Genomic DNA, 23749 nt, shown 5'->3' with positions numbered 1-23749 from the left:
TGGTACAGGCTGCTTGCTTCTATGCATTGTGATTTCAATAAAAAGCACCTTTTTTTTTTGCCAACCTACACAAGTTGCAGTTAGCAATAAGGGAGATGGAATCTCCTTATTTGACATTTATTCCTACACAATCCAATTTTAGACCCTTGAAAACTTAAAACTTCACTGGAGTCTTCCAACTACAGCATACCTTTTTAGAAACACAACTGCTGTAATAGGAGTAGTATAGTAGAATTGTGTTGCAAGGATTTGGTGGATGGGCCTGGCTAGAAATGGTGTTTGGATTTCCATCCCTTCAAAGGAGCAGCAGCTTCTAGTGATTTTCCACTTCAATTGTCTGAGTTGGCAATGGCATATGAAATACCTTTCAAACTCCACCTGACACCTTACTCTATATGAACTGCACCAAAGCTCTTTGTTGAAACTGAAACCTAGTTACCCTGACCCTTGTACCTCAAGTTCCCTGTGTCACACACTTCCCCCCATCATGAGACTTTAAGAAAACCCAAACAAACCAAAGTTGGGCTTATGAGCAAGAAGAGTCAGACTCAGAAATCATACAAGCCAGCACTCGTATCTAGGCAAGCATTGCTTACACTTCTGGATAATGCCAAGTTATGTTTAATGAAAGCACAATGTAACATTTATATCCCCTTAGTAGAGGTAGAAAGCCAGTGTTTTAATCTAATCCATTCAGATCTGAAATACTGATACTAGACAGCGATTTATTGCTATTAGTGATAACTAGATTTGAGAGCTTATGTCAGCAAGGTAGCATGAATACAGTTGTGATCTCCAATATGCGTAGAGTAAAACATGTCCACAGCTGTAGTAAGACAATAGCAGATTCTACCAAGAACCTACTGCTTCTTGTAAACATCGTATTTGTGCAGATTTACTTCTAAAAATCAGGAAAGGCAAGATTAGTAGCAGAAAACACATCCAGTTTCACATTCAGCAATATAAGAACCCTGCTCTTTAAGGACAGCCAAAACCTAGCAGCACATTTTCAAACAATATGACAAGGTTTTCTGTATTACCCACCCTTCAAACTCCCTCCCCCCTCAAACAAAACAACGAAAATCTGACACCAAAAATAAAGTGCAGTACCCAGAAAAAAGTGTCAAGAAAATAGCCATGTTTGTTTCTTTGAAAAAACCCAACAAAACCAACAAAAAGCCCCACAAAAAAACCACCAAAAAACACAAGCCAAAGAGAATAATTGGCCTCAGTATGAACAGTATTATATTATGTCCATCATTTTAGATTCCTCTTCATCTCTTTGTATCACAGAGTTCAAACTGCAGGCATCTCTGTTTATGAAACCCTGTAGATCACCTGTATTCTGCAACAGAAAAAAAAAGTGATGACAGCTTCATTCTCCATAACTGTATGTATGGAGGGGGAGAGCGAAAGTAACAAGACTTTAGCTTAGGCTGGACTCAAGGTTATCCATCTTGAGACAACACAAATTTGCTATAGCCAGGAAATAAGCTCAGAAAAAAAAATCGTCAACTGATGTAACTTTACTGTGCTAATAATTAATTTTGCTTACAGAGCCTGTATTTGGTCTCAACATTTCTGGCAATTGTCACACATTCTTAGAATTCAGCTGGTAGACCTTGAGAGGTACTTTAATCAAATTGTTTCAAGTAATCAGTTTCAATTCTATGTCTTTCCAAAATACCTACATTTTGACCACCTCTCAAGTTGCTTCTTCATTCCAGAGTGTGGCCTTCACTAGTACTTTAACAAAAAAACCTAAATACCCTCAATTTCCCTTGTACCACAACAAGAGACTTTCCTCAGGCTTGACTCACCTAAATGATCCTATGGATAGGATTAGTCATTTCAAGCTTGTTTCACTCCTGTGAATTCACTTCTAGCATCTGATCAGTTTAGCGATGCAGTGTTTCTCTTCAGCATGAAAATGTGAAGGTACTGGACTAACATACTCTTTTGACCTTATGCTGATGCTTGCTGAACTCCAGCAAGCAAAAAGAAAGCCCATGAATACCCCACGTTAGTAACATGCATTTTATATCCTGAGCACTAGGAATAATCCTCTCTATATTTCAGAAAGGCAGGACCTATATTTCTCAAGGCATAACCTAATCCCACTTCAGTTAAATTAGTTTCTAGAAGTAATGAACCTACCTGCGAAGAAGATGCCACCTCTCCTGCAAGAGCAGGATTGGCACTGAAATCATGTAGTAGCATAGCTTGAAAGCCATGTGATTGCAGCCAGATTCTCACTCTCGTCTTGAAGGCCTCAAGTTCACTTTTAAAAGCCTCAAAGTAGCCTTCTCCTGTCTGCAAAGAGGAAAACAAAACAGAACCATAGAATTGTAGGGGTTGGAAGGGACCTCAAGAGATCATTGGGTCCAAACCCCCTGCCAAAGCAGCTCACTCAGGTGTCCAGACAGGTCTTGAATATCTCCAGAGAAGGAGACTCCAACCACCTCCCTGGGCAGCCTGTCCCAGGGCTCTGTCACCCTCACTGGGAAAAAGTTCTTCTGCATGTTGGTGCAGAACTTCCTATGCTTCAACTTGCAGCCATTGCCCCTTGTCCTGTCCCCACAGACCACTGAAAAGGGGCTGGCTGATTCCCCCTGCATCCCCTGCTTCAGATAATTATAAACTTTAATTAGGTCCCCCCTTAGTCTTCTCTTCTCAAGGCTGAACAGTCCCAACTTACTCAGCCTTTCCTCATAGGGGAGATGTTCCAGGTCCCTAATCATCTTTGTAGCCCTTCTCTGGACTCTCTCCAGGAGATCCCTGTCCTTTTTATACCAGGGAGCCCAGAACTGGACACAATACTCCATGTGGGGCCTGACCAGGACAGAGTAGAGGGGGAGGATCACCTCCTTTGACCTGCTGGCCACACTCCTCCAGATGCACCCCAGGATCCCATTGGCTCTCTTAGCCACCAGGGCACACTGCTGGCTCATGGACAACCTGTCATCTACCAGGACCCCCAGGTCCTTCTGCACTGAGCTCTTCTCCAGCAGGTCATCCCCCAGCCTGTACTGATTCAAGCAGTTATTCCTTCCCAGGTACAAGACTCTACACTTGCTTTTATTGAACCTCATCTGGTTTCTCCCTGCCCAGCTCTCCAGCCTGTCCAGGTCTCTCTGGATGGCAGTGCAGTGTTCCTGCATGTCAGCCACTCCTCCCAGCTTTGTATCATCGGGTACTTGCTGAGGGTGGATGCTATTCCCTCATCAAGGTTGTCAATGAAGATATTAAACAGGACTGGACCCAACACCGAGCCCTGGGGAACACCTCTAGTCACAGGTCTCCAGTCAGACTCTGCTCCACTGATCACCACCCTCTGGGCTCGGTCCGACAGCCAATTCTCAACCCACCTCACTGTCCACTCATCTATCCCATGCTCTCTCAGCTTTGCTATCAGGATGTCATGGGAGACAGTATCAAAAGCCTTGCTGAAGTCAAGGTAGATGACATCCACTGCTCTCCCTCCATCTACCCAGCCTGTCAAGCACGATTTCCCCTTGTTCAATCCGTGCTGACTGCTCCTCATGACCTTCTTCTCTTCCAATTGCTTGGAGATGTCATCCAGAACAAGCTGTTCCATCACCTTTCCAGGGACATAAGTGAGGTTGACTGGCCTATAGTTGCTGGGATCCTCCTTCTTGCCCTTTTTAAAGACCAGAGTGACATTGGCTATCCTCCAGTCCTCAGGCACTTCTCCTGTCCTCCAAGACTTGTCAAAGACGATAGAGAGCGGCTCAGCAAGCACTTCCGCCAGCTCCCTCAGCACACGTGGATGTAACCCATCTGGGCCCATGGATTTCTGTGCATTAATCCCTTTGAGCCACTCCTGGACCTCCCCTACCTCAACCAGAGGGAAGCTCTTCATTTCCCAAACTCTATTACTTTCATCCAGTGTCTGTGGGTTCCGGGGGGCCTTTGAAGTGAAGACTGAAGCAAAGGCGGCATTCAGTATCTCCACCTTCTCAGCATCCCCCGTTACCAGGACACTCTCCTCATTCAGCAAGGGACCCACATTATCCCTGGTCATCCTCTTACTATTCACATATCTAAAAAACCCTTTTTATTGTCCTTTATGTCCCTTGCTGGCTTCATTTCCAAGAGGGCTTTAGCCTTCCTAGTTGCATCCCTACAGGCCCTGACCACATTCCTGTATTCTCCCCAGGTGCTCAGACCCTTTTTCCACAAGCTGCCCCCAACCTTCACTTCCCCAATGAGTCCATCCTTGTTAGTGAAAACAAGGTCCAGCACCCGCCCTCCCCTTGTAGGCTCCTGCACCATCTGCAGCAGGAAGTTGTCTTCACCACACTGCAGAAATTGTCTGGACTGCATATGACTGGCTGTGTTGCTTGCCCAGCAAATATCTGGATAGTTGAAGTCCCCCATAAGGATAAGTGCCCAGGATCTTGAGGCTGTTTCTAACTGCTTACAGAATGCACTATCAACCTGCTCCTCTTGATCAGGGGGCCTACAGCACACTCCCACAACAATGTCACCCATACCAGTTTGCCCCTTGATTCTAACCCACAAGCACTCGACAGATGGTTCATCCTTCCCCAGGTGGAGCTCAATACATTCTAGGTGCTCTCTCACATAGACAGCAACTCCCCCACCTCGCCTCCCTAGCCTGTCTTTCCTAAAATGCACACAGCCATCCATGACAGCGTGCCAGTTGTCCCACCAGGTCTCTGTGACTGCAATGAGATCATGGCCCTGCGACCGCACAAAGATCTCTAATGCTTCTTGTTTGTTCCCCACGCTACGTGCATTTGTATAAAGGCATTTTCGTGGGGCAGCAGAGGTAGGTACCCTCAACAGCCCACAGCGAGATTTCTGACAGGGGCCTGGCAAAAGCGGCTCCACTGAGGTGTACTCAGGGCACTATATTTGCACTTCAGTGTTCCCACATTTCTCCTGCATAGCTCTGGATTTCTTTATTTCAGTAATGAGAACAGCACATTATCTTTGGCCCTACTGTGTACTACTTGTGTCAATACCCAGGTACACTGCAAAAATACAGGTGTAATTAGCCAAAGTCAGTCCTTAAACTGGCCTCTGTTTGTTGCTGTTAGTTATTACTTGTCTGTAACACCTGTTGTCCAGCTGCTATACCTTGCTTTCCCTCTGGGAAGAGCAAAATCTACTAAGCTTTAATTTTCTGAATTAGAATTATACAAAAATAGTCTGTCTAGAAAGGAATTGCTAACAGAGCACCTGCCCTTAAGCCTAAGCCAGTCAGCAAAATATGCAGGCTCTGATGGTCAGCAACAAACCTGTAAAACAGTAGGTCCTTTGTACAGCATCAAGAGTTTCTCCCATCATTACCTAAGTTGACTTACTTTGGCTTTTTGGAAAAAGAGACGAAAACAGCCTCTTGGATCCACATTGCAGTTTCTGGCAATTTCTATAATAAACTGCATTACAACTGCTTGGTGTGCTACTTGCTCCATCAGAGCTCTTTTCTGGAGGGGGAAAAAAAAGGGAAGTTAAAGTTACAAATTTAAAGATATTTCCTGTAATTATACTTCTAGAATTCAGCATCATTTGCCTTTGATCTAGTTCTTAAGTAGAGGAGAACTGATGCTTAGAGAAGGAAGGGGACTGATCATTAGCTATGACTAGACAGGTACGTGACAATACTCTGTAGAGCTTTTCTTCAATAAAGCAGAGATGTGGGTAAGACAGTTAAACAGCTCAGCAGGTTGGTTATCTTTCCTATACAGCAAGTGGGAAACAATATCAAACAATTTAAACGTCTTCATACCTCTTCGGCTTCCAGATGAAAACACCACAGCATAAGATACTTGGATGTTTCTTCACATACAAGATATGGGTGATCAGACAAAAATCTTTGGCTATCATCCCATCTGCTCAGCATACCTAGTAAGAGAAGCACAGGTTAGATACTCTAAATGGATAAATGATTCAATGCAGCAAGGAAACAGCTTACATTGATTCCCCAGTGTATACACCACCTTTGCAATTCACTAGCCATGTAGTCACAGAATGACGGGACCTCAAAAGATCATCTAGTCCAACCCCCCTGCCAGAGCAGGATCACCTAGACTAAATCACACAGGCATGCATCCAGGTGGGTTTTGAATGTCTGCAGAGAAGGAGACTCCACAACCTCACTGGGCAGCCTGTCCCTGTGCTCTGTCACCCTCACTGCGAGTTTTTCTTTATGTTCATGTGGAACCTCCTGTGCCCCAGCTTGCACCATGTCCTATCACTGGCCACCACTGAGAAAAGCCTGGCTCTGTCCTGCTGTCACTTGCCCTTTACATACTTACAGACATTCTCCAAGGAAAGAGACCAGCTCTCTCAGCCTTTTACCTTATAAGAAAGTTTATTGATCACTGATCCCAAGTGGTCAATCCCTCCTATGACATACAGACTCTTCTTCTACTTCAGTTTGCCCAGCAGTTTCCTGTTTAACCATGCAGGTCTTCTGGCTCCCTCTCTTGAGGTGGTCTGTGAATATAAACCAATTATCTCAGGCCTCTTCTTCTACCCTGTCCCACAGGATTGGCCTTCTCAAGCAACTGCTAGGGAAGAAGTTAGCCCTGCTGAACTCCCAGGTATTCTGTTCCCACCACACATGATCCTGAACTCCACCATCTCACGGTCACTGCACCCAAGGCTGCCCTCAACCTTCACCACTTCAACCAGATCCTCCTTGTTAGAGCATATAATCCTCTCCTAGTGGGATCATCCACCTTTTGCATCAGGAAGTTATTGTCAATGCACTGGAAGAACCTCCTGGACTGCAAATGGCTGCTTCTATCACATGAACTGCCTTTTTTAAAAGGAAATTTAGATTTGATTACAGAAACAGCTTGATCTCAAAGAGCAAAGCCACATCAGTCTTAGAAGCTAACTAGAAGACTGAATTGTGATAGCATGTTACCTTCATGTAAAGAGCAGAGTTTACAAATCAGAACTCAGTACTCAGGCCACTTCTTAAAACTGCTGTTCATGTATCACTGACAGTCAAGTCACTTCTGGCAACAGGTACCAGATGCACAGCTTCACCCATCTATCAGTATAATTATAACTGGACTAAAGATAATTCAGTGGTAATGTCCTAAGCTAAACTTAATTCTAGCAAACTAGTAACTAAAGATATTTCTTTTGGCTGTTGAGAGCACAATTCCAATTAAGTTATTTATTGCTTGGAAGGCAGAGCAGGATCCAGAAACAGGACTCATGCAACCTGACTAATGACATCCACACTACCCCTTGGTAGGATCTAGCACAAAATGAGGGACTTAAAAGACCATTAATGTACTATCTCTTTTTACAACGGGCTTCTGTATTTTGAATTAAAACAAAAACATGACTGAATTTAGGAGGCAAGAAAAAGACTTATGACATTCTGTAATAAGGTGTTTTTTTATAACAGCTTAATCTGAATTTAGACAAAATAATTTTGCCCAACTTTCAACCAGGAAGCCTGCAAGGAAGTCACTTTCCTTCCACTGAAATGCAGAGCAGTGGGGATGGGTTCTGATCCAGCTACCTTTACATTTAACAGTTAAGGTATTTGAGAGAACCTATGCCTATCACTGCTATTTGTATACTCGGATTGAGTGGTTCCTCAACTTGGTACCTGCAAGGTTTGCTAAGGCTACCAGAGCTAGAAACGCTTTCTTTAAAACAGTTTAAGATCCTTAGATGCCAAGTAGCTTCGTAAAAAATGAATTTGTACAAAGAATTGAATATTTCCAACTCAGTCCTGGTTTTGATTATGCTGGAATTCCAAATATGGCTATACTATACCATGGTCTGAAAACAGGCTGTAACTAAGAACAGAAAGCACTTCAGAGAACCATCAAAATTTCAGATTACTTTATAAGATCAGCTTTGAGCTTAATTGGGTTCAACAACCACAACAGTGCTGAGGTGACACCTAGTGGATAATTAAATACTCTTGTAAGAAACATGATTCCATGCACATACTCTCAGTGGACATTTACTGACATTTCCTTTTAATCAGTCATTACCCTTGTAGCTTAATAGCCACCAGAAAAACGTTTATTAGGAGACAGCTAGACAATTGCATGCACTTCTGTACATATGAAATACTTCGTGGATGGCCCTGTCTTTTCCCACTGAAAGCAGAAAAAGTTGCTAGGACTTTACTTCTTAGGGCTTAAGCTCATTTAAGTATTACTTTTTATATTAAGTTCTTAATTCAATTTCTTACTGGTCACAGGAACAAAACAAGCTTCTAGAGTTTACACCTTACTTTCTTTTAAAATTATTACTTACCCTGATAAAATAAAGCTGAACAGTCTGTTACCCAGGTCTTTAATTTGTTACCATTTATTCTGTACAATAAGGAGCAAATCCACACGAATTCTGTAGAAATTTGAACTACACAATGTTGGCAAGAGCACACTCACCAAAGTGTCTAATCTTTTGTTCATGCTTTTCCATAAGTGGTTCAGACACATCATCTTCCATTTCTTTTCTTTTTCGATTAATCAAACTCTAAGGAAGAGAAAATTTGTATTATTACAGAAACACCTTTTTGTGATACACAGGAATATATTTTAGTATGTTACTATTTAAAATGCTATGTTCTAATTTTAGAGTCATGTCATATTTCCTTCAAAGAGTGCATTATCAAATAGTAGAGCTTAAAAACAGCATTATTATCTACTGACCAAAGAACTCAGAAGCTTCTCTCCTCAGGTAGGAGCTTACTGATCTGTCACAATGACAAAACACACATTGCAGCCGGGGTGTGGCTGAATCAGTGAAATTATGAGATGTGCTAGCTGTTCAAATAAATTATAAAAATAAAGCTTTCCACTACAAAAAAAGTTTGTGCTAAGCAATCTGTATTCCAGTAGCCGTTATTAGAAGCAAACTAACAGCTTTACATTTTAAGACTGGCACAGAGAAACACACTCTTCAAGTGAGGAAACTTGTTCAGCCCAGTTGGCAAAACTTGCACTACACAGAATCTTAGGACTGTTTTGGATTGGAAGGGACATTTAAGCATCCCCCACCGCTATGGGCAGGGACACCTTCCATTAGGTCATGTTGCTCAAAGCACCATCCAACCTGGCCCTACCAGTGCTGGGTCATCCACAACTTCTTTGGGCAGCTTGTTCTAGTATTTCAGTACCCTCATCATAAAAAATTTATTCCTTACATCCAAACTGAAGTTACCCTCCTTCAGTTTAAAACCTTGTCCTGTCACTGCACACCATGATAAAAAAAAACACAACTCTAAGTATTGAAAGGCTACAAAAAGGTTAGTACAGTCTCCCTGGAACCTTCTCCTCTCTTAGCCTCTCTCCAGCCCCTCTTTGGGGCCCTCCTCTGGGCTCAGTCCAACACTTCTGTATCCTTCTTATGCTGGGGACCCCAGAGCTGGACGCAGTACTCCAGGTGGGGTGTCATGAGAGCAGAGGGGCAGAATCACCTTCCTCAACTTGATCACACTTCTTTTGATGTTGCCCAGGATATAGGTGGCTTTCTGGGCAGCAAGTACACCTTGCTAGCTCATTACCAATACCTAGATAACCCACACAGGTTCCAATCTGCACTTCTGGTAGAGAAAGTCATCCAGATTTGTACTATGAGCGCAGCTTGGTCCCTTTCATGAGGCAAAGTAAGAAAACTAAAGACAACATGGTTGTGCTTACTGAAGACAGAAGACAAGACTAGTAAAAGCAGAATTAAAAGAGGCTAATGTTATCATCCACACTGGTATAGGTCATACCTTATTAAATACCTCCTTACTAACAGGATCGGTGTTCCATAGATTCTGTCTTTCCCTCTGGTTTAGGGCTTCTTCTTTTCTTTTCCACTCTTCCTCTCTCCATCTCAACTCTGCAGCTTCAGTCCTTGCTTGAGCAAATTCCTGATCGTAGGATTCGGAATTATGCAGTGCTAAGCTACCGAGTTTTTGATGGGCTTCTGCTAGATTCCATGTGCATTCCACAGAGTGCTTCACAAACTCTCTTTCCTTTTGACATGCCAATTCAATCCCTTGGTTGTAGGTCTGTGAGGAAAATCAGACATGGTATTTATGGAGGGAAGAAGTGACAGTTTACAGTTTGTATGCATGCAGACAGGCAAAAATTGCAAATGATCATGCACTGGAAGGAACGTTAGACATGCAGCATTGTAGCCACAGGACTAAGGAAGCATGGTACCCTACAGCTAGGTGTTTCTTAGAGAGATGTTTAACTGAAGCCGTGCTAAGTGAATGTGCAGCTCACGGCTCACATGCTGCTCTCAGTAACACTCTCCAGACAGCAAAAATACTTCTGACACAGCTGGAACCCCGCTGGCTGTCTTCCGGCTGCAATATTAACAACCACCAAGGATGAGAATACTCTGGATATTTACTTCTGAGAAGAAAGTATCAGTTTTGTGATGTCAGATCACAACAGTAAAGTAACTGCTGCTGCCTACATTCTGTTATGGGTTAGTATCTAACAGATAGCCAACACCTTCCCTTGAACTGACAGCGAAATTAGAATTTAAGTTAAGCAGCTGTGGCTCAGCACTAACATTTGCCTCTTTTTGGTATAATCTATTGAGGAGGTCACCCACGTATCTAGGAAAGTGACCTCTTAAGCAACAACACTTGTATTATTTCCAGGTAAGCACTAGGAATTCACACTCAGGAACTTAAAAGATCATTCTCTAAAACATATGTCATGCTTTCCCACCAAGTGTGGGGAATAAGCATCCATACACACTAGTTCCTGAGCCTTCCAGTGCTCTATTACTAAGTTTGTAGTGCTGATAATGTCTGGCAGAGTGCTGCAGTTTAGCCCTAACCAGCAACTGAGCACCATGCAGCTGTTTGCTCACCACCTACCCCCACAGCAGGATGGGGAGGAGAACGGGAAGGCAAAGGCAAGCCTCAGGGGTTGGGATAAGGGCAGGTTGCTGGGACAGCACAGAGAGAGGGGAAATAACAGGGCTTTAACATTACAGAACATACACACCTAGTGAGACACGATGCAGTTTTTCCACCAAACCACACAATTCTGACTGTGCAGCTCAGACTCATCCCAAAGCTGGAGCGTCCCCACGCCACATATCCTGCAGCTGCACCTCCCCAACCAGCCCCCTTTTATACCAAGCACAATGTCATGGTATGGAATGTCCCCTCTGGCCAGTTTGGGTCTCTTGTCCTGGCTGTGTCCCCTTCCCAGTCGCCTGGATGCCCCCTGCTCTCTAGCTAGTAGGGCATTCCAAGGAGCTGAAGAGTCCTCAAGTGCTGGGCAAACCCAGGACACTGCCCGCTCCTCACTCTACACCACTCACACCACACCCAACAGCTCCCTCAAGCACCACCGTCTTTAAACTGAGACCACAGAGGGACGCGAAGGACAACACGGGCTGCGGACGAATATTTGAAGGAAACTTTAGAGTAGCTACACCGAAGTTCTCGGGCCAGCCTCGCCCGCAAGCGGCAGCGGCTTTCACTCTGTCGGCAGGGCAAGCTGAAGCGTCGCCGTGCGGAGCACACGCGCAGCCCGCTGCGAGCGGCCCCGAACCGCCGAGCTGCCCCAGCCAACGGGGAACCGCGCCGCCCGGACGGCTGCTTCCTAGGCCTAAGGATGCCGGGGTAATCCCGGCCCCGCGCCTCACACACCGCTTGCCGGGCGTGGAATCGCTGCTCCCGCTGGGCGTCAGGCGCTAGGTCCTTCCCCGCGGCGACCGCGCACCTGCCCGGGGCGGCCCCGGGCACTTCCGCGCACCCCCGGCCCGACCCGCGCCGGACACCCGCAGCGACCCCGCGACCCGCCGCGGTCTGCTCCTCGCGGCGGGGCGCGACCGGCAGCCGCGGGGCAGCCGAGGCGCCGGCGGCACCGACCCGCTTGGCGCTCCGCGCCCGCCCAGACGGGGGGAAGCTGCGCCAGCGGGGGCGGACTGCGGCGCCAGCAGCCGGGCGGCAGCGTGTACCTGTACTTCGGACGGGCGCTGGAGGGAGCCGGGGAAGAGCCCGTGCTCCTTGTCCTCTTCCTCAGAGGAGCCGCCAGCCCGGGAGCGAGGGAGCCACAGTGCCATCTCCGCTGCCGAGGCACCACTGGTGACCGCCTGCAGCCGCCCGCGGTGCTTATACACCTCACCGGAAATGAGGCGGGCACCACTTCCGGCAATCTAAGCGTGCCGCCGCGCTCCCGCCCCCGGCGCCGTTGGGCGGGGCCTGCGCCAGCTGCGCCGGGGAGGGGGCGGGGGGGGCGGGGCTCGTGCGAGTGTGGTGCCGGGCTGGGGCCCGGGTGGAGTGTGGAGCTGGTGCTGGGCTGGCGGGGCTATGGCCGGGCTCCCCCGTGCCTGGGAGGAAGTGTGGCCTCTGCGGGTCACGGTGCCGAGAGGCTCTGGCGCGTCCCTGCTCCGAGTGCCGTGTGACAGGCGCCTGGCGGGCGGTGCCGTGACGGTCCGGGGGGGGGGGGTGGGGGGACGCGGGCCGCCTTGGCCCCGCGGCTCAGGGGCTGCGGACGGTGGTCGTCGAGCTACAGGCCGGCGCGGTGAGGCGGCGGGCAGAGCCTGGAGCCCGGGCGGGAGGGAGGGAGGGAGGGAGGGAGGGAGTAGCGGGTTGCCGCAGACAGCCGGTGCGGGAGGGCGGCGGGGGCGCGGGGGGGTGGAAGGTTGTCGCCGCGGTTATTCGGGACCCTGAAGTGCCGCACCGCACAACAAAACTGCTCGCTGGTGCGTGAACAGGTGTGCACCCACCGTGTGTGTGTGTCTGTGTATACCCTGTGCATACGCACCTACAGCTGTCAGCGCTCCTGGGCAGCTGTCGGGTTTGAAGAGCTTGGTTCTCCTCTGGGAATGGAAGTTAACGTAAAGCGGGGCCATACGCTTCCAGGGGTAATACCCCTGGGAAGGTTAGGGTGTGCCCTTCTTGTAGCTGTAGTTTTTCATCCTTGGGTTATTCAGCTCTTCCTCCCAACAGGAGCTGGTTCTCTGGGGTTGTACAGCCTGCTAGAAATAGGGTAAAAGGGAAAAAATAAATTAAATGTAGAGGTTTTCGTGCTGTGAGACTTCTGTGCATTGAAGGGGATTGCTGCTGTTGTGCAAGTGGGTCATGCTGGTATGTTGCTCACAGCAGGTCTTCTCATCAGATGGAAGAAAAAACTGTTGGGTTTCAGTCGTTTGTTTCCTTGTAGGTATCAAACGTTTCTCTCCTGTGCTGAGGTCTGTGAAGTCAGTCCCCGTTTCATAAGAGAAAAGTCAAAAGTACAGAATCAGCAAACTCCCAATGATGGATCTTAATCCGGCACCCCTTTGAGATTGACAGTAATAAAGCCAAGGCCCTACTGAGAGTCTTTCTGAGATAGAGCCCTGCAGACTTGGACTGATGCTGGTATCTAAGGCTGGACTAAGAAGTTTCATGTGAAACTTTGGTTTTTATTTCCCTAAGGTTACATTTCCTCCTCTGGTTCTGCCTGAGAAATATGACATCTTTTTCAGCGTGTGCATCCTCGGTCAGTGCAGAGGCAGAATGACTTCCTCCTGCTTTCCCTCTTGTTTCATGAGACAGTACGCTTTGAAAAGGTGACTTTCACTCGCTAGATGCCTTGGGCTAGAAAGTCTAATGTCTCAAGCCTTGTAAAGGCTGCAATTCATGAATAGTCTTGTTTTTCTATAATAACTGGTAGGTTATTATTGTTGTACATGTACTGCAATGTAAGACGGAGTATTAGGCCAATTCCTGGAATTTTAGCATTTCTGTAAGACTTCATGTTCTGGAGCTTTGACAGCAGTGGTTATGAGAGGTCATCTCCACACGGACAGTTCTTACCTAATCTCAGTGATGCCAGCAATGGATATGTGGTATGTTCTATTTCAGATGATGGGTCTGTAAGCAATATGATACCTCAATTCTAATACAGCTATCATTTATTCAAGATTTTTGTCATTACAGCAGGCACATGACATAAATGAAGATTCAAATAAATACTCAAATGGTTTTGCTGCCATTTTACTTGCTATACTAACAGCTGAAACTATGAGAACAGGAGTCTTCAGCGTGTGTTTCCTGTGCTCTACTGTATGCTCATTGGGTACGGTTCTGGTGAATGGTGCTTTTTGTTTGAAAATTGTTTTTTAAAAGTGATATAAGAGAGAATGGCTATGTCTATTGACAAGAAAACCATGCTGAAGTCATTGAAAAACAGGAATAGATGAAGTTCAGAGGAACACTTATCTTTCTTCCCTATTTCTTTCAGACTTATCTGTTCTTTTCCAAACATGTCTGTTTCTCTAAAATTGGCATCTGGTTAAGGGACAGGATTACTTTAGGTTTCTACATGTGGTTATTATTGACACAAGTGAAAACTACATAGTTAATACATCTGAAAGCTGCAATGTATAATTTTCATTAATGCCTTTACCCAGTTTGAAGGTAAACACAGATCTGAACACAGGACTCTTTGGTCTCTGTGCAATGAAAGCCCATAGCCAAGTTCTGACCAGAAGTGGGTAACAAAGGACTTCTCTGGAAGAGTAGTTTCTTGTACATTTGCCTGGTCTTAAGAGGAGCCTTGACATAATGGCATGAAGTAGATATTATAAAATGAGTTTGTTTTTTGTCTTACAGTAACGTGTTTCTGTGTCTGTGACCTTGCATGTTAACTTTGCAGGTGTTAACTAGCATGAAGCAATGTATTTTCTTAGGGAAAACATGACCTTGCACAGCCCTCCTAAAAAAGGCTATTGCTAAGATACTGTCCAAAACCACTGATACTATTTGAAGAAAGGCATTGGCACATTTGAAAGAAACAAAAAAGCAGCAAGGTGCAGCTAAGGGCATTTCTTTAGGCAGGTAAAATGCCCAGCATGAATGCCCAAGTAAAATCAGTGGTAAAGTTCCCGTTTACTTCAAACAGGTCAGAATTTCAGTCCAAGGCAAGGCATAAATAGAGTTATCTTTGGATAAGACATAATTCATTGTAGTAAAACAGACAAGAGTAGCAAGTGCATTTGAATTTGTTTCTTAAAAGACATTTCATAGAAGATATCTTAATTATCTAAAAAATTTTCAAGGTGTTAGGCTGATCTTCACATAATACATGAAGCATACAGGAAAAGTTCTTCAAACCTTCTCATTTGTCTATAACCCCCACGGAGGATCAGCTGTGTTTTAAGATGCTTGCAGTTAAAGCTTTTAATTTGTTTTGGTTTGTTTTGGGTTTTGTTGTGATGTGTCCCATAGTCAAGATATGTCAAGAATTCAAGTGTTTTCCAAACTTCCTAATTGGACTTGTGGTTCTGCGGTTTCGCAGTTCATAAAATTGCGTGCGTGGTACTGTAAACACCATAATTCTTCCTACCAAGAACAGAGTGTTCTCAAGTCAGTGCAGACATGGATCCATAATGTGCAGTTTCAGCTTTCAACTGTTTTTTCTGAAACATGTATGCTTTTGAAACATGTATGTTCCAAAAGAATGTAAAAGACATCTTAAAGTACACAAGCATACATACATACATATATATATAATCAGTTAACTTTGATTTTGCTTAGTGTCAGCTTGACAAAGAATAGGGGAATTATTTTGAATAGGTGTTCCTGTGAATGCTAGATTATTAAATGAATTGGTGTTAAAATTAATTTGTTTACTTTGTACTGTTTTCCTGAAGGTGTTTGAAAGTACCATAGGTCCTGCTGCCGTTGATTAAATGCTTTAAAGAAAGTATGGTTTTTAAAATGTGTGTATAGTTGAAAATGATAAAGTAGTCCATGTATTCACAATGTCTGTATGTCTTCTTGCTCTTCTACAGTGTATGACCTGGTACACCTTGGTTCCTTTATACAATGCTGTTAATTGAGCCATTTGAGTGTCAACTTCTACTGCCTCCTCTTGATTACGTGAGTTTTCTATTCTGAAGCCAGGCTATGTTCTGACACCTAGTGTGACACAGGGCTGACCTGACAGGTCTGCTTTTTATTTCTTCCATCATCAATTCTTTATTTTTAAGTCTGTGAGAAGTCATTAATTTAATGACTAGGCAGTCTTTTAAGGGCCAAAATATTACTTATATTTTGTAGAGGGTGTGGGGAGAGGGGAAAAAAACCCGTAGCTTGTCTACATTCTGTTTCATCACTGCAAGTAACCTTTGGCCAGACTTCTTCAGTCATACATACAGGAGGGGTGTTGTATTAATTTAAAAGTTTTCTCCCTCTTTCTCTTCTGTCTTTTCTCTGCTCTTCTGTTTCCTTTGCTGTCCTTCCACCAGCCCTTCCTGTATATATATCGAATTAACTCAGCTTTTGCCTTCAGGTAATAGGCAAGTAAATATTTTTCCACATGCTAGTTAATTTGAGACTGGAAAGGATATTAGTGGGTGTTAGGTTTATGTCATGTCCTCTAGCTTTATCTCCCTTGGAAATCTCAGGGCCTCCTCCAATGCTATTTCCTTCTCCTCTATCATTTCCCATATGTTCCTGGGTGTGCACGAGGAGAAGAAAACCCACAACCCTTCTTCTGATTAGACTTATTGAATAATTTATTAGGATCAGTCGTGTCGCTTTGGTTTCTTTACCCTGATTTACTTATTTCTAATAGTATTCTAGTTTAGTAGTTTAGTTTGCTAGTAACATTCAGATAGAGAACAAATTAATAGAGTGCATCTTGGCAGATAGTAGTGTTGGTCTTCTGCAGACTTGATGTTGGTTTTTTTTAGAGGGAAAACGCAAATGGACACCAGGTGACAGATGAATGCTCTTGATAAGGTCACTCATTACGGAGCGTTCTAAAACTGCAGGTAATTTGTTAAAATTGTTTGTGGTTTTGTAATGGAAGATTCAAAATATACTCTATGTTCCCTGTGTAATAAATTTTGCTTGTACATTTTGTATTTGTTTTTCAAAATGTTTTGCTTCAGATAGTCATCTTTCCCTTTCTTCTTTTTGCTTTTAAAGGTTGCTGATATAAAAGGGTTATTTGTGATGTCATCTCAGGTTCAAAAAAGTTGATACTGGAAAAAAAAAGTTGCAAACACTCCAATGAGAAAATCTACTGTTATCCCTACATATAAGCTTAAACAAGGCCCCCAAAAAGTGTGATCTCTGGTAGTCCAGAGGGTGCTTATTTTCTCACATGATTACTTCTGTGCATGCTGTCATGTAGGTAGGTGTAGCATATAATTGTCCCTGTGTGTGTTAGGACAGAAAAGACTCTTAAGTGATAACTTTAAAAGGAGTGAGGCTTTTTTTAAAAAGCACTAAAGGATTTAATAGTCGCAGCACGTTGGGGCCCTGTAGAACACCTGTTTGTTATTCTGTATAGTACCTACAGTCCTTTCATGACTCCAGCTTCCAAGTGTTTTCCCTTTCATAGGCGCCTTCAAGATTTTGCTTGCCTTTTGTGCAGCGGGGTATGTTGTCCTCTTTCAACTTTCTAAATTAAAAATTGGTAAAGAAAACCTTAGCGTGTTCCTTGTGAGAGCAACCAGTGCCTGCCTGTGTCCTTCAAGATCAGAAACCAGACTTCGATTGCAAAACTGACTATTTGCCTTCTTTTTGTAGTGTCAAAAGATCACAGAAGAGTCTTTCCTGGTGACTATAGAGCTGGGATCCATTAGACAGACAACCTTTACTAGCATGATTATAAAAGATGAACCTTTGGGTAGCATCAAAAGTGTAACTCTCATTATTAACTTTTCCTGAAAATTTTCTTCCTTATGCTGTTGTTTTGGCTAAAAATCACCAAATTGCAGGGTTTGTTTTCAGTCTGGTTAGAAGTGAACATACAAAGCCCATCCAAGTGAAGGCAGTAGCAGTCTTCATAGCATTGTATGCATTGTGGGCACCTTAGTGTCTCATTTCAGGAAGGCAAAACCCTTGTTGTAGTTTCTAAGCCAGGAACCGGACAAGGCTTGTAGCTTACCTCCTGTGGTGGGAGCTTATGAAAACATCATCTGTTTTGGACTGTAACTCTTTTCTTTCTGCTTTCAGACCTTGCAGTCACCTCCAACCCCAAAATACTCCAGAGCACTTGTGACGACTGGAAAGTGACGACAGCATCAAACTCTAGTGCTGCTCTTCTAAGTCAAACCTTTCAAAACTTATAAAAATGTAAATGGCTTCCTTCCCTTTTGCCCTCTTCATTTCATGTTCAGAAGACAAAGTAGTCAGGTGCAACATAGTCACACTGCTGGAGATAGAGTGAATAAGCCATTTGCTGGAGAAGCAGGAAAAGAACCTGAAAAAACAAACCTGATGTTTCTGTGTTCTTTCTTATATACAAATACAGAACCAAATGGTTTGGGTTATCTCATTTTTCTGTGGTTTTATTTGCTGTGGCCCTCAGGAAGGATGAACTGGAAGGTTTGCTGACAGAGAGTAGGACAGCGTACTAAAAGGGAACTGCTGTTTTAAATGTTGGTTTCCAATGTTGGTTCTAAATCTGTGTGCCATTCCTGTACCACAGTAGGCCTACTAACGTCCCAACCACTGCCTATTACTGGCAGCATCTTTATGCATGAGAGGGGCAGCATTCTGTCAAGGACATTCATAATTTACTGAATTTTCATTTGTGCAGCCATTAATGAAAATTCCATGTAGCAACCCTGAAAGCTGTTTTTCTGTGGTGGTTTTTTGTTCTTTCAGTAGAGGATGACCTGGCAGTTTATGAAGAGAATACATGAGACTTTCTGTTCCCAGAGCACAAGCTGACTCCTGCATATCCTGGTGTGGATAGAGAATTACTGATGAAAACTCCTCATTTCCCAGTAAGTTGTTCCAAACTGTTAGTTATTCTGTGTGTCTGAAGAAGGAAGGAATTTCTCTGCTTAGGAATTTAGTGCTAGGAGAAGTAAGGAAGGGAGGGGGTCAGCAGAACAGCCACCTTGGACTTCCGTAGGACAGACTTTGGACTGTTCAGAAAGCTGCTCGATAAGGTTCCATGGAGACAGCCCTTGAGAGCAAAGGAGCCCAAGAGGGTTGGATGCTCTTCAGGAAGGAAATCTTGGTGGCACAAGAACAGGCTGTTCCTGTGTGCCAGAAAAGGAGCTGGCGAGGAAGGAAACCAGCTTGGCTGAGTGGGGAGATTTCAGGAAAAAAAGGAAAATCTATGAGCTTTGGAAGAAGGGGGGCATCTTGGAATGACTGTAGGGATGTATTAAGATCATGTAGAGAGAAAGTCAGGAGGGCTGAAGCCCAACTAGAGCTCAGACTGGCTAGTTCTGTGAAAGAGAATAAAAACATCTTTCTATAGATACATCAACAGTAGAACAAGGGTCAAGAAGAATCTCCAACCCTTACTGGATGCAGGGACAACAATTGTGACAAGGGATGAGGAAAAGGCTGAGGTACTCAACTCCTCTTTTGCCTCAGTCTTTAATAAAAAGGTGAGATATTCCCTGGATATTCAGCCTCATGAGCTGGCTGACAGGGAGGGAGAGAAAACAAAGCTCACATGATCAGTGTGGAAATAATTAGAGACCTACTTGGGCAGTTGGACATCCACAAGTCATTGGGGCTGGATGGGATCTACTGGAGCATATTGAGGAAGCTGTCAGATGTGCTGGCCAAACCCCTTTCCATCATCTAACAGCAATCCTGGCAGACTGGGGAAGTTCCAATCGACTGGAGGTTGGCAGATGTGACACCCATACATAAGAAGGGCTGGAAGGAGGATCCGGGGAACCACAGGCCTGTCAGTCTGACCTCAGTCCCAGGGAAGATCATGGAGAGGGTTATCTTGGGAGCTATCATGCAGCACATGCCTGATGGCCAGGGGATCAGGCCTAGTCAACATGGGTTTACAAAAGGTAGATCCTGTCAAACTAACCTGATCACCTTCTATGACAAGGTGACCCGCTTAATGGACAAGGGGAAGGGTGTGGATGTGGTCTGCCTGGACTTCAGGAAAGCCTTTGACATGGCTTCTCACAGCATTCTGACTGAGAAACTGGCTGCCACTGGCCTGGACAGGTGGACCCTCTGCTGGGTTAAACACTGGCTGGATGGCCAGGCCCAAAGGGTGGTGGTGAATGGAACCAAATCCAGCTGGAGGCCGGTCTTGAGTGGCGTCCCCCAGGGCTCAGTCCTGGGTCCAGTCTTGTTCGACATCTTTATTAGTGACCTTGATGAAGGGATTGAATGTTCCCTCAGTAAGTCTGCAGATGACACTAAGCTGGGAGGAAGTGTTGATCTGCCTGAGGGTAGGGAGGCTCTTCAGAGGGATCTGAACAGACTGGACCAATGGGCTGAGACCAATGGGATGAATTTTAACAAGGCCAAGTGCAGAGAGCTGCACATGGGACATAACAACCCCATGCAGCGCTACAGGCTTGGGGAGACCTGCTGGACAGCTGTCAGGCAGAGAAGAACCTGGGGGTGTTGGTTGACTGCAGACCAAATAAGAGCCAGCAGTGTCCCCAGGTGGCCAGGAAAGCCAATGACATCCTGGCTTGTACCAAAAATAGTGTGGCCAGTAGGTCTAGGGAGGTGATTGTGTCCCTGTACTTGGCACTGGTGAGGCCACACCTTGAGTACTGTGTCCAGTTTTGGGCTCTTCACTCTAAGAAGGATATTGAGGTCCTTGAGCAAGTCCAGAGAAGGGCAACCAGGCTGGTGAAGGGGCTGGAGGGCAAATCCTATGAGGAGCTGCTGAGAGAGCTGGGGTTGAAAGTCTGGAGCAGAGGAGGCTGAGGGGAGACCTTATCACTGCCTACAACTACCTGAATGGAGGTTGTAGAGAGGTGGGCAATGGTCTTTTCAGCCAAGTGACAGGAGATAGGACAAGGGGAAATGGCACAAAGCTGTGCCAGGGCAGGGTCAGGTTAGATGTTAGGAAAAAGTTCTTCAACAACACATCACTTCATATTCCTAAAACTTGTGTATGTTTCTTGCTGTGAATGTTGTTAGGATGTGGAACAGGCTGCCCAGGGCGGTGGTTGAGTCACCAACCCTGGATGTGTTTAAAAAAAGTGTAGATCAGGTACTTGGAGAAGTGGTGTAGTAGAGGACTAGTACAGTTGGACTTGATCTTAAAGGTCTTTTCCAATCTAGTGATTCTGTGATTCTACTTTGTGAATACTGGAGTTTGATTATCCCTTTGGTCCTGTTGAGTAGAGGGAGATGCTCATGTGCTCTTTTGAATAGAAGATGCCTCAGAAAATGTGCTGGGTTTGTGCTATCCTAACAAATCTGTTACAGACAGTCTCTCTGCATAGGCAGGTTAGAAATCCTAACAGGAAAATATTGTGTTTGTTTAGGTATGGCCATGCAAAGATCATGTGAAAGGGCCAGGTTCTCAGAAAAAAAAATCAACTTTCTTTGTACTAGTTGCCCTTGAAGATGCCAGCTTTCTATCCATTTTCTTTCCCTCATGTACAGACCTTGTTTTTTTACTCTGACTGTTCTCACTCATCTCTTGGGGGTCTTTCATTGTAATCCTTCCAGTGCTTATTCTTTCTAGGGTTCATTGTTTCCTGAAGCAGGAATAGCAGCCTAAAATGATTATGTTTTCATTCCTTTCACTGCATTATGGATTGGATTGTGAGAAAGACAGTGCAACTGACTTGAATTTTAACCTGGGTCTATTGCAGCTTAGAATAGAATAGAATAGAGAGGAGCATCCTTCTTGTAGACTCAAATTTGCATTGATTCATTTGTAAAGGTCTTTTAATTCCAAACTAGGAATACTATTATTTCACAGAAAAAGCTGGGGATTTGTGCATAAATTGTACGTATAGAAAATACTATAGAATTAGAATTCTATTTTAGAAATCTAGTATAGAATTACTAGAAAGTTCTGTCTAATACAAGGCTATTTTATATACATTTAAAACAGAGGTTTAGAAATATGAGCTCTGGTTAACCAAATGTTACACTGTATGATTCTTTAACTTGGTCCTTAAGAACCAGCTGAAAGCAAAGCAGGTGATGACATACTGGTAAAGATATAGGTGATTTGGGGGTACCCTCAGACTAGCGTGGATTCAGCCAGACAAGTGGCAGTATCACCTCGCTTCTCTGTCTGGATCTAGCCAGTCAGATGTTGTCTTCAAATCACTTATTCCTTTACTCACAAGTCATCACTTTCCCTTCATATGGAGAGCTCAGGTATTTGCTGCTTCATCACTACTGCTTCTGCTTCTCCTCATTGCACACAGGTAGGGGCAAGTACTGCTTGAATGTACTGTACTGTGACTTCTCTGTCACTCTGGTAGAAGAAGGAGGAACTGGTAGAGATGTGCAGCTGAAAGTTGAAGACAAGTGAACAGATTTTTACTTTTTACTTTTAGTCCAGAGATCATTAGTGCCTTTTACAGGGTTTGTTATGGCATTACCTGCCTTGAAAGGCAAACTGGCATTCCCTTTTCACACCGTTTTGGAAAGTGTCCTGTGGGTCATCCTGATCCACCAGCAAGACTAGTGTGCAAATGGAGCTAATAATCAAACAGTAAAGAACTGTGTTTTTTCTCTGTACTTCAAATAATTCTACTCTCCTCTCTTCAAAGTACTGCCATTATGAGGAAATGCTCTGGGGCAGTGCTAGTGCCTCAGGCATATTTTGTAATCTTGCTAGCCTTGTGGCCTCATCTTTCCTCCTTTCCTGCACAGTTTATACCTACTAAGAGAGCAGACTAAAATAAATTTACTGATTTTCCTAGAAAAATAGCTTTACATATGTTCTTTGCTTATGAAATTTTTAACTGCAATTCCTTCTTTAGTCACTGTGGTTGCAATGAAGGACTTGAAGTGTTCTGATTACAAGAGGAATGTATATGCAGTGATGATATTTTTAATCCTTTCCCCATTAACTGTTCTTTTTAAGGGAGGAGCACCAAAAATAGAGTTCTCCTCAAGAACAGCCACTACAGAGCTTCCACTTCAGTATGGCAGGAAGAACTATGGAAGTATCTATGGTAAGGCTGCAGAACGGGTTACGATTGTAGGACCTTTGACGGAGGCTGCTTGAGTCTAGCTTGACTGTTGGCATCGAGATACCGCAGGCAGCACAGGCCTAGAAGGCTTCAGGCCATGGGAGGGGTCCTGGCTTTGCTATTGTCGGAACAACAGCAAATCTGAAGGCCTGAACCAAAGCCACCTGGTTCCCAGTTTGTTAGCTGCTATCCCAGAGCCTCACAGTCCCCAGTTAGTGAGGAATTTGTTCCAGAGAGAGCCCACAGAGACAAATGGTCCTCGTGTTGCTTTACTGTTCAAGGTAAGGGTTGAGCAGCTACCGAGCTCTTGATTTGGTTTGATGGCCTTTCACTGGCAGAGGCTTGTGTCCGGCTTTTACAAGCAGCGCTTCGCCCTGCGTGCCGTGCTCAGTGAAGCCGCGCCTCCCGCCTGGCATTGCACCCCCCGATTCTGACTGACTTGCAGCCAGCCAGTCCTCCCCTTGGAGAAAGGGCTGTCCGTGCCTGCTGTGCCTTGTTTCCTGGCTGTGTATTTAGTAGGTCATCTACTGGATGAGATCTTGCAGGGACAAAAGTCTGCCCCCCCTGCCAGAACAAAACACTCCCGGCAGATGAGGTACTTTTGTTTGAGTAGCAGGTGCTGCATTTGGCCCCCATAATTAGTCTCTTGACCTGAGATACTTGCGAGGTTTAATTGAATAAGCTGCCACAGAAGTTGGGATTTTGAGATGTTAACCACAGTTCTGAATGTTCTAAGCTCACAAGTGCTCTGCTCAAGTGCTTCTTCCTTTTCTGAGCTCTGTGACAGCCGGGGAACAGTCTTTCAGGACTGAGCCCTGGATGAGAGGTTACACAACTGAGTTGATGTGGCAGG

General features: G+C 44.7%; 1 protein-coding gene and 1 long non-coding RNA gene across 2 annotated transcripts; one reads left to right on the top strand and one right to left on the bottom strand.

The window, feature by feature from the left end:
• Nucleotides 1-615: 615 nt before the first annotated feature.
• CDC37L1 (cell division cycle 37 like 1, HSP90 cochaperone) lies at nt 616-12077 on the bottom strand. The gene is made up of 7 exons (XM_084278784.1): nt 11959-12077; nt 9755-10036; nt 8424-8511; nt 5780-5895; nt 5355-5477; nt 2158-2313; nt 616-1345 (listed from the first exon to the last, which is right to left on the bottom strand). Exons 1-7 carry the CDS (start codon nt 12061-12063, stop codon nt 1244-1246), a joined length of 972 nt encoding a protein of 323 aa, XP_084134910.1. The 5' UTR covers nt 12064-12077; the 3' UTR covers nt 616-1243.
• A 1394-nt stretch (nt 12078-13471) lies between these two features.
• LOC311203367 lies at nt 13472-18048 on the top strand. The gene is made up of 4 exons (XR_014617963.1): nt 13472-13554; nt 15781-15868; nt 16684-16764; nt 17957-18048. It is a non-coding gene; the product is annotated as an uncharacterized lncRNA (long non-coding RNA).
• Nucleotides 18049-23749: the final 5701 nt, after the last annotated feature.

This window comes from Gallinula chloropus (genome assembly GCF_964237585.1).
Source record: "Gallinula chloropus genome assembly, chromosome: Z".
Taxonomy (NCBI): domain Eukaryota; kingdom Metazoa; phylum Chordata; class Aves; order Gruiformes; family Rallidae; genus Gallinula; species Gallinula chloropus.
This window is presented reverse-complemented; position numbering and strand designations above follow the sequence as displayed.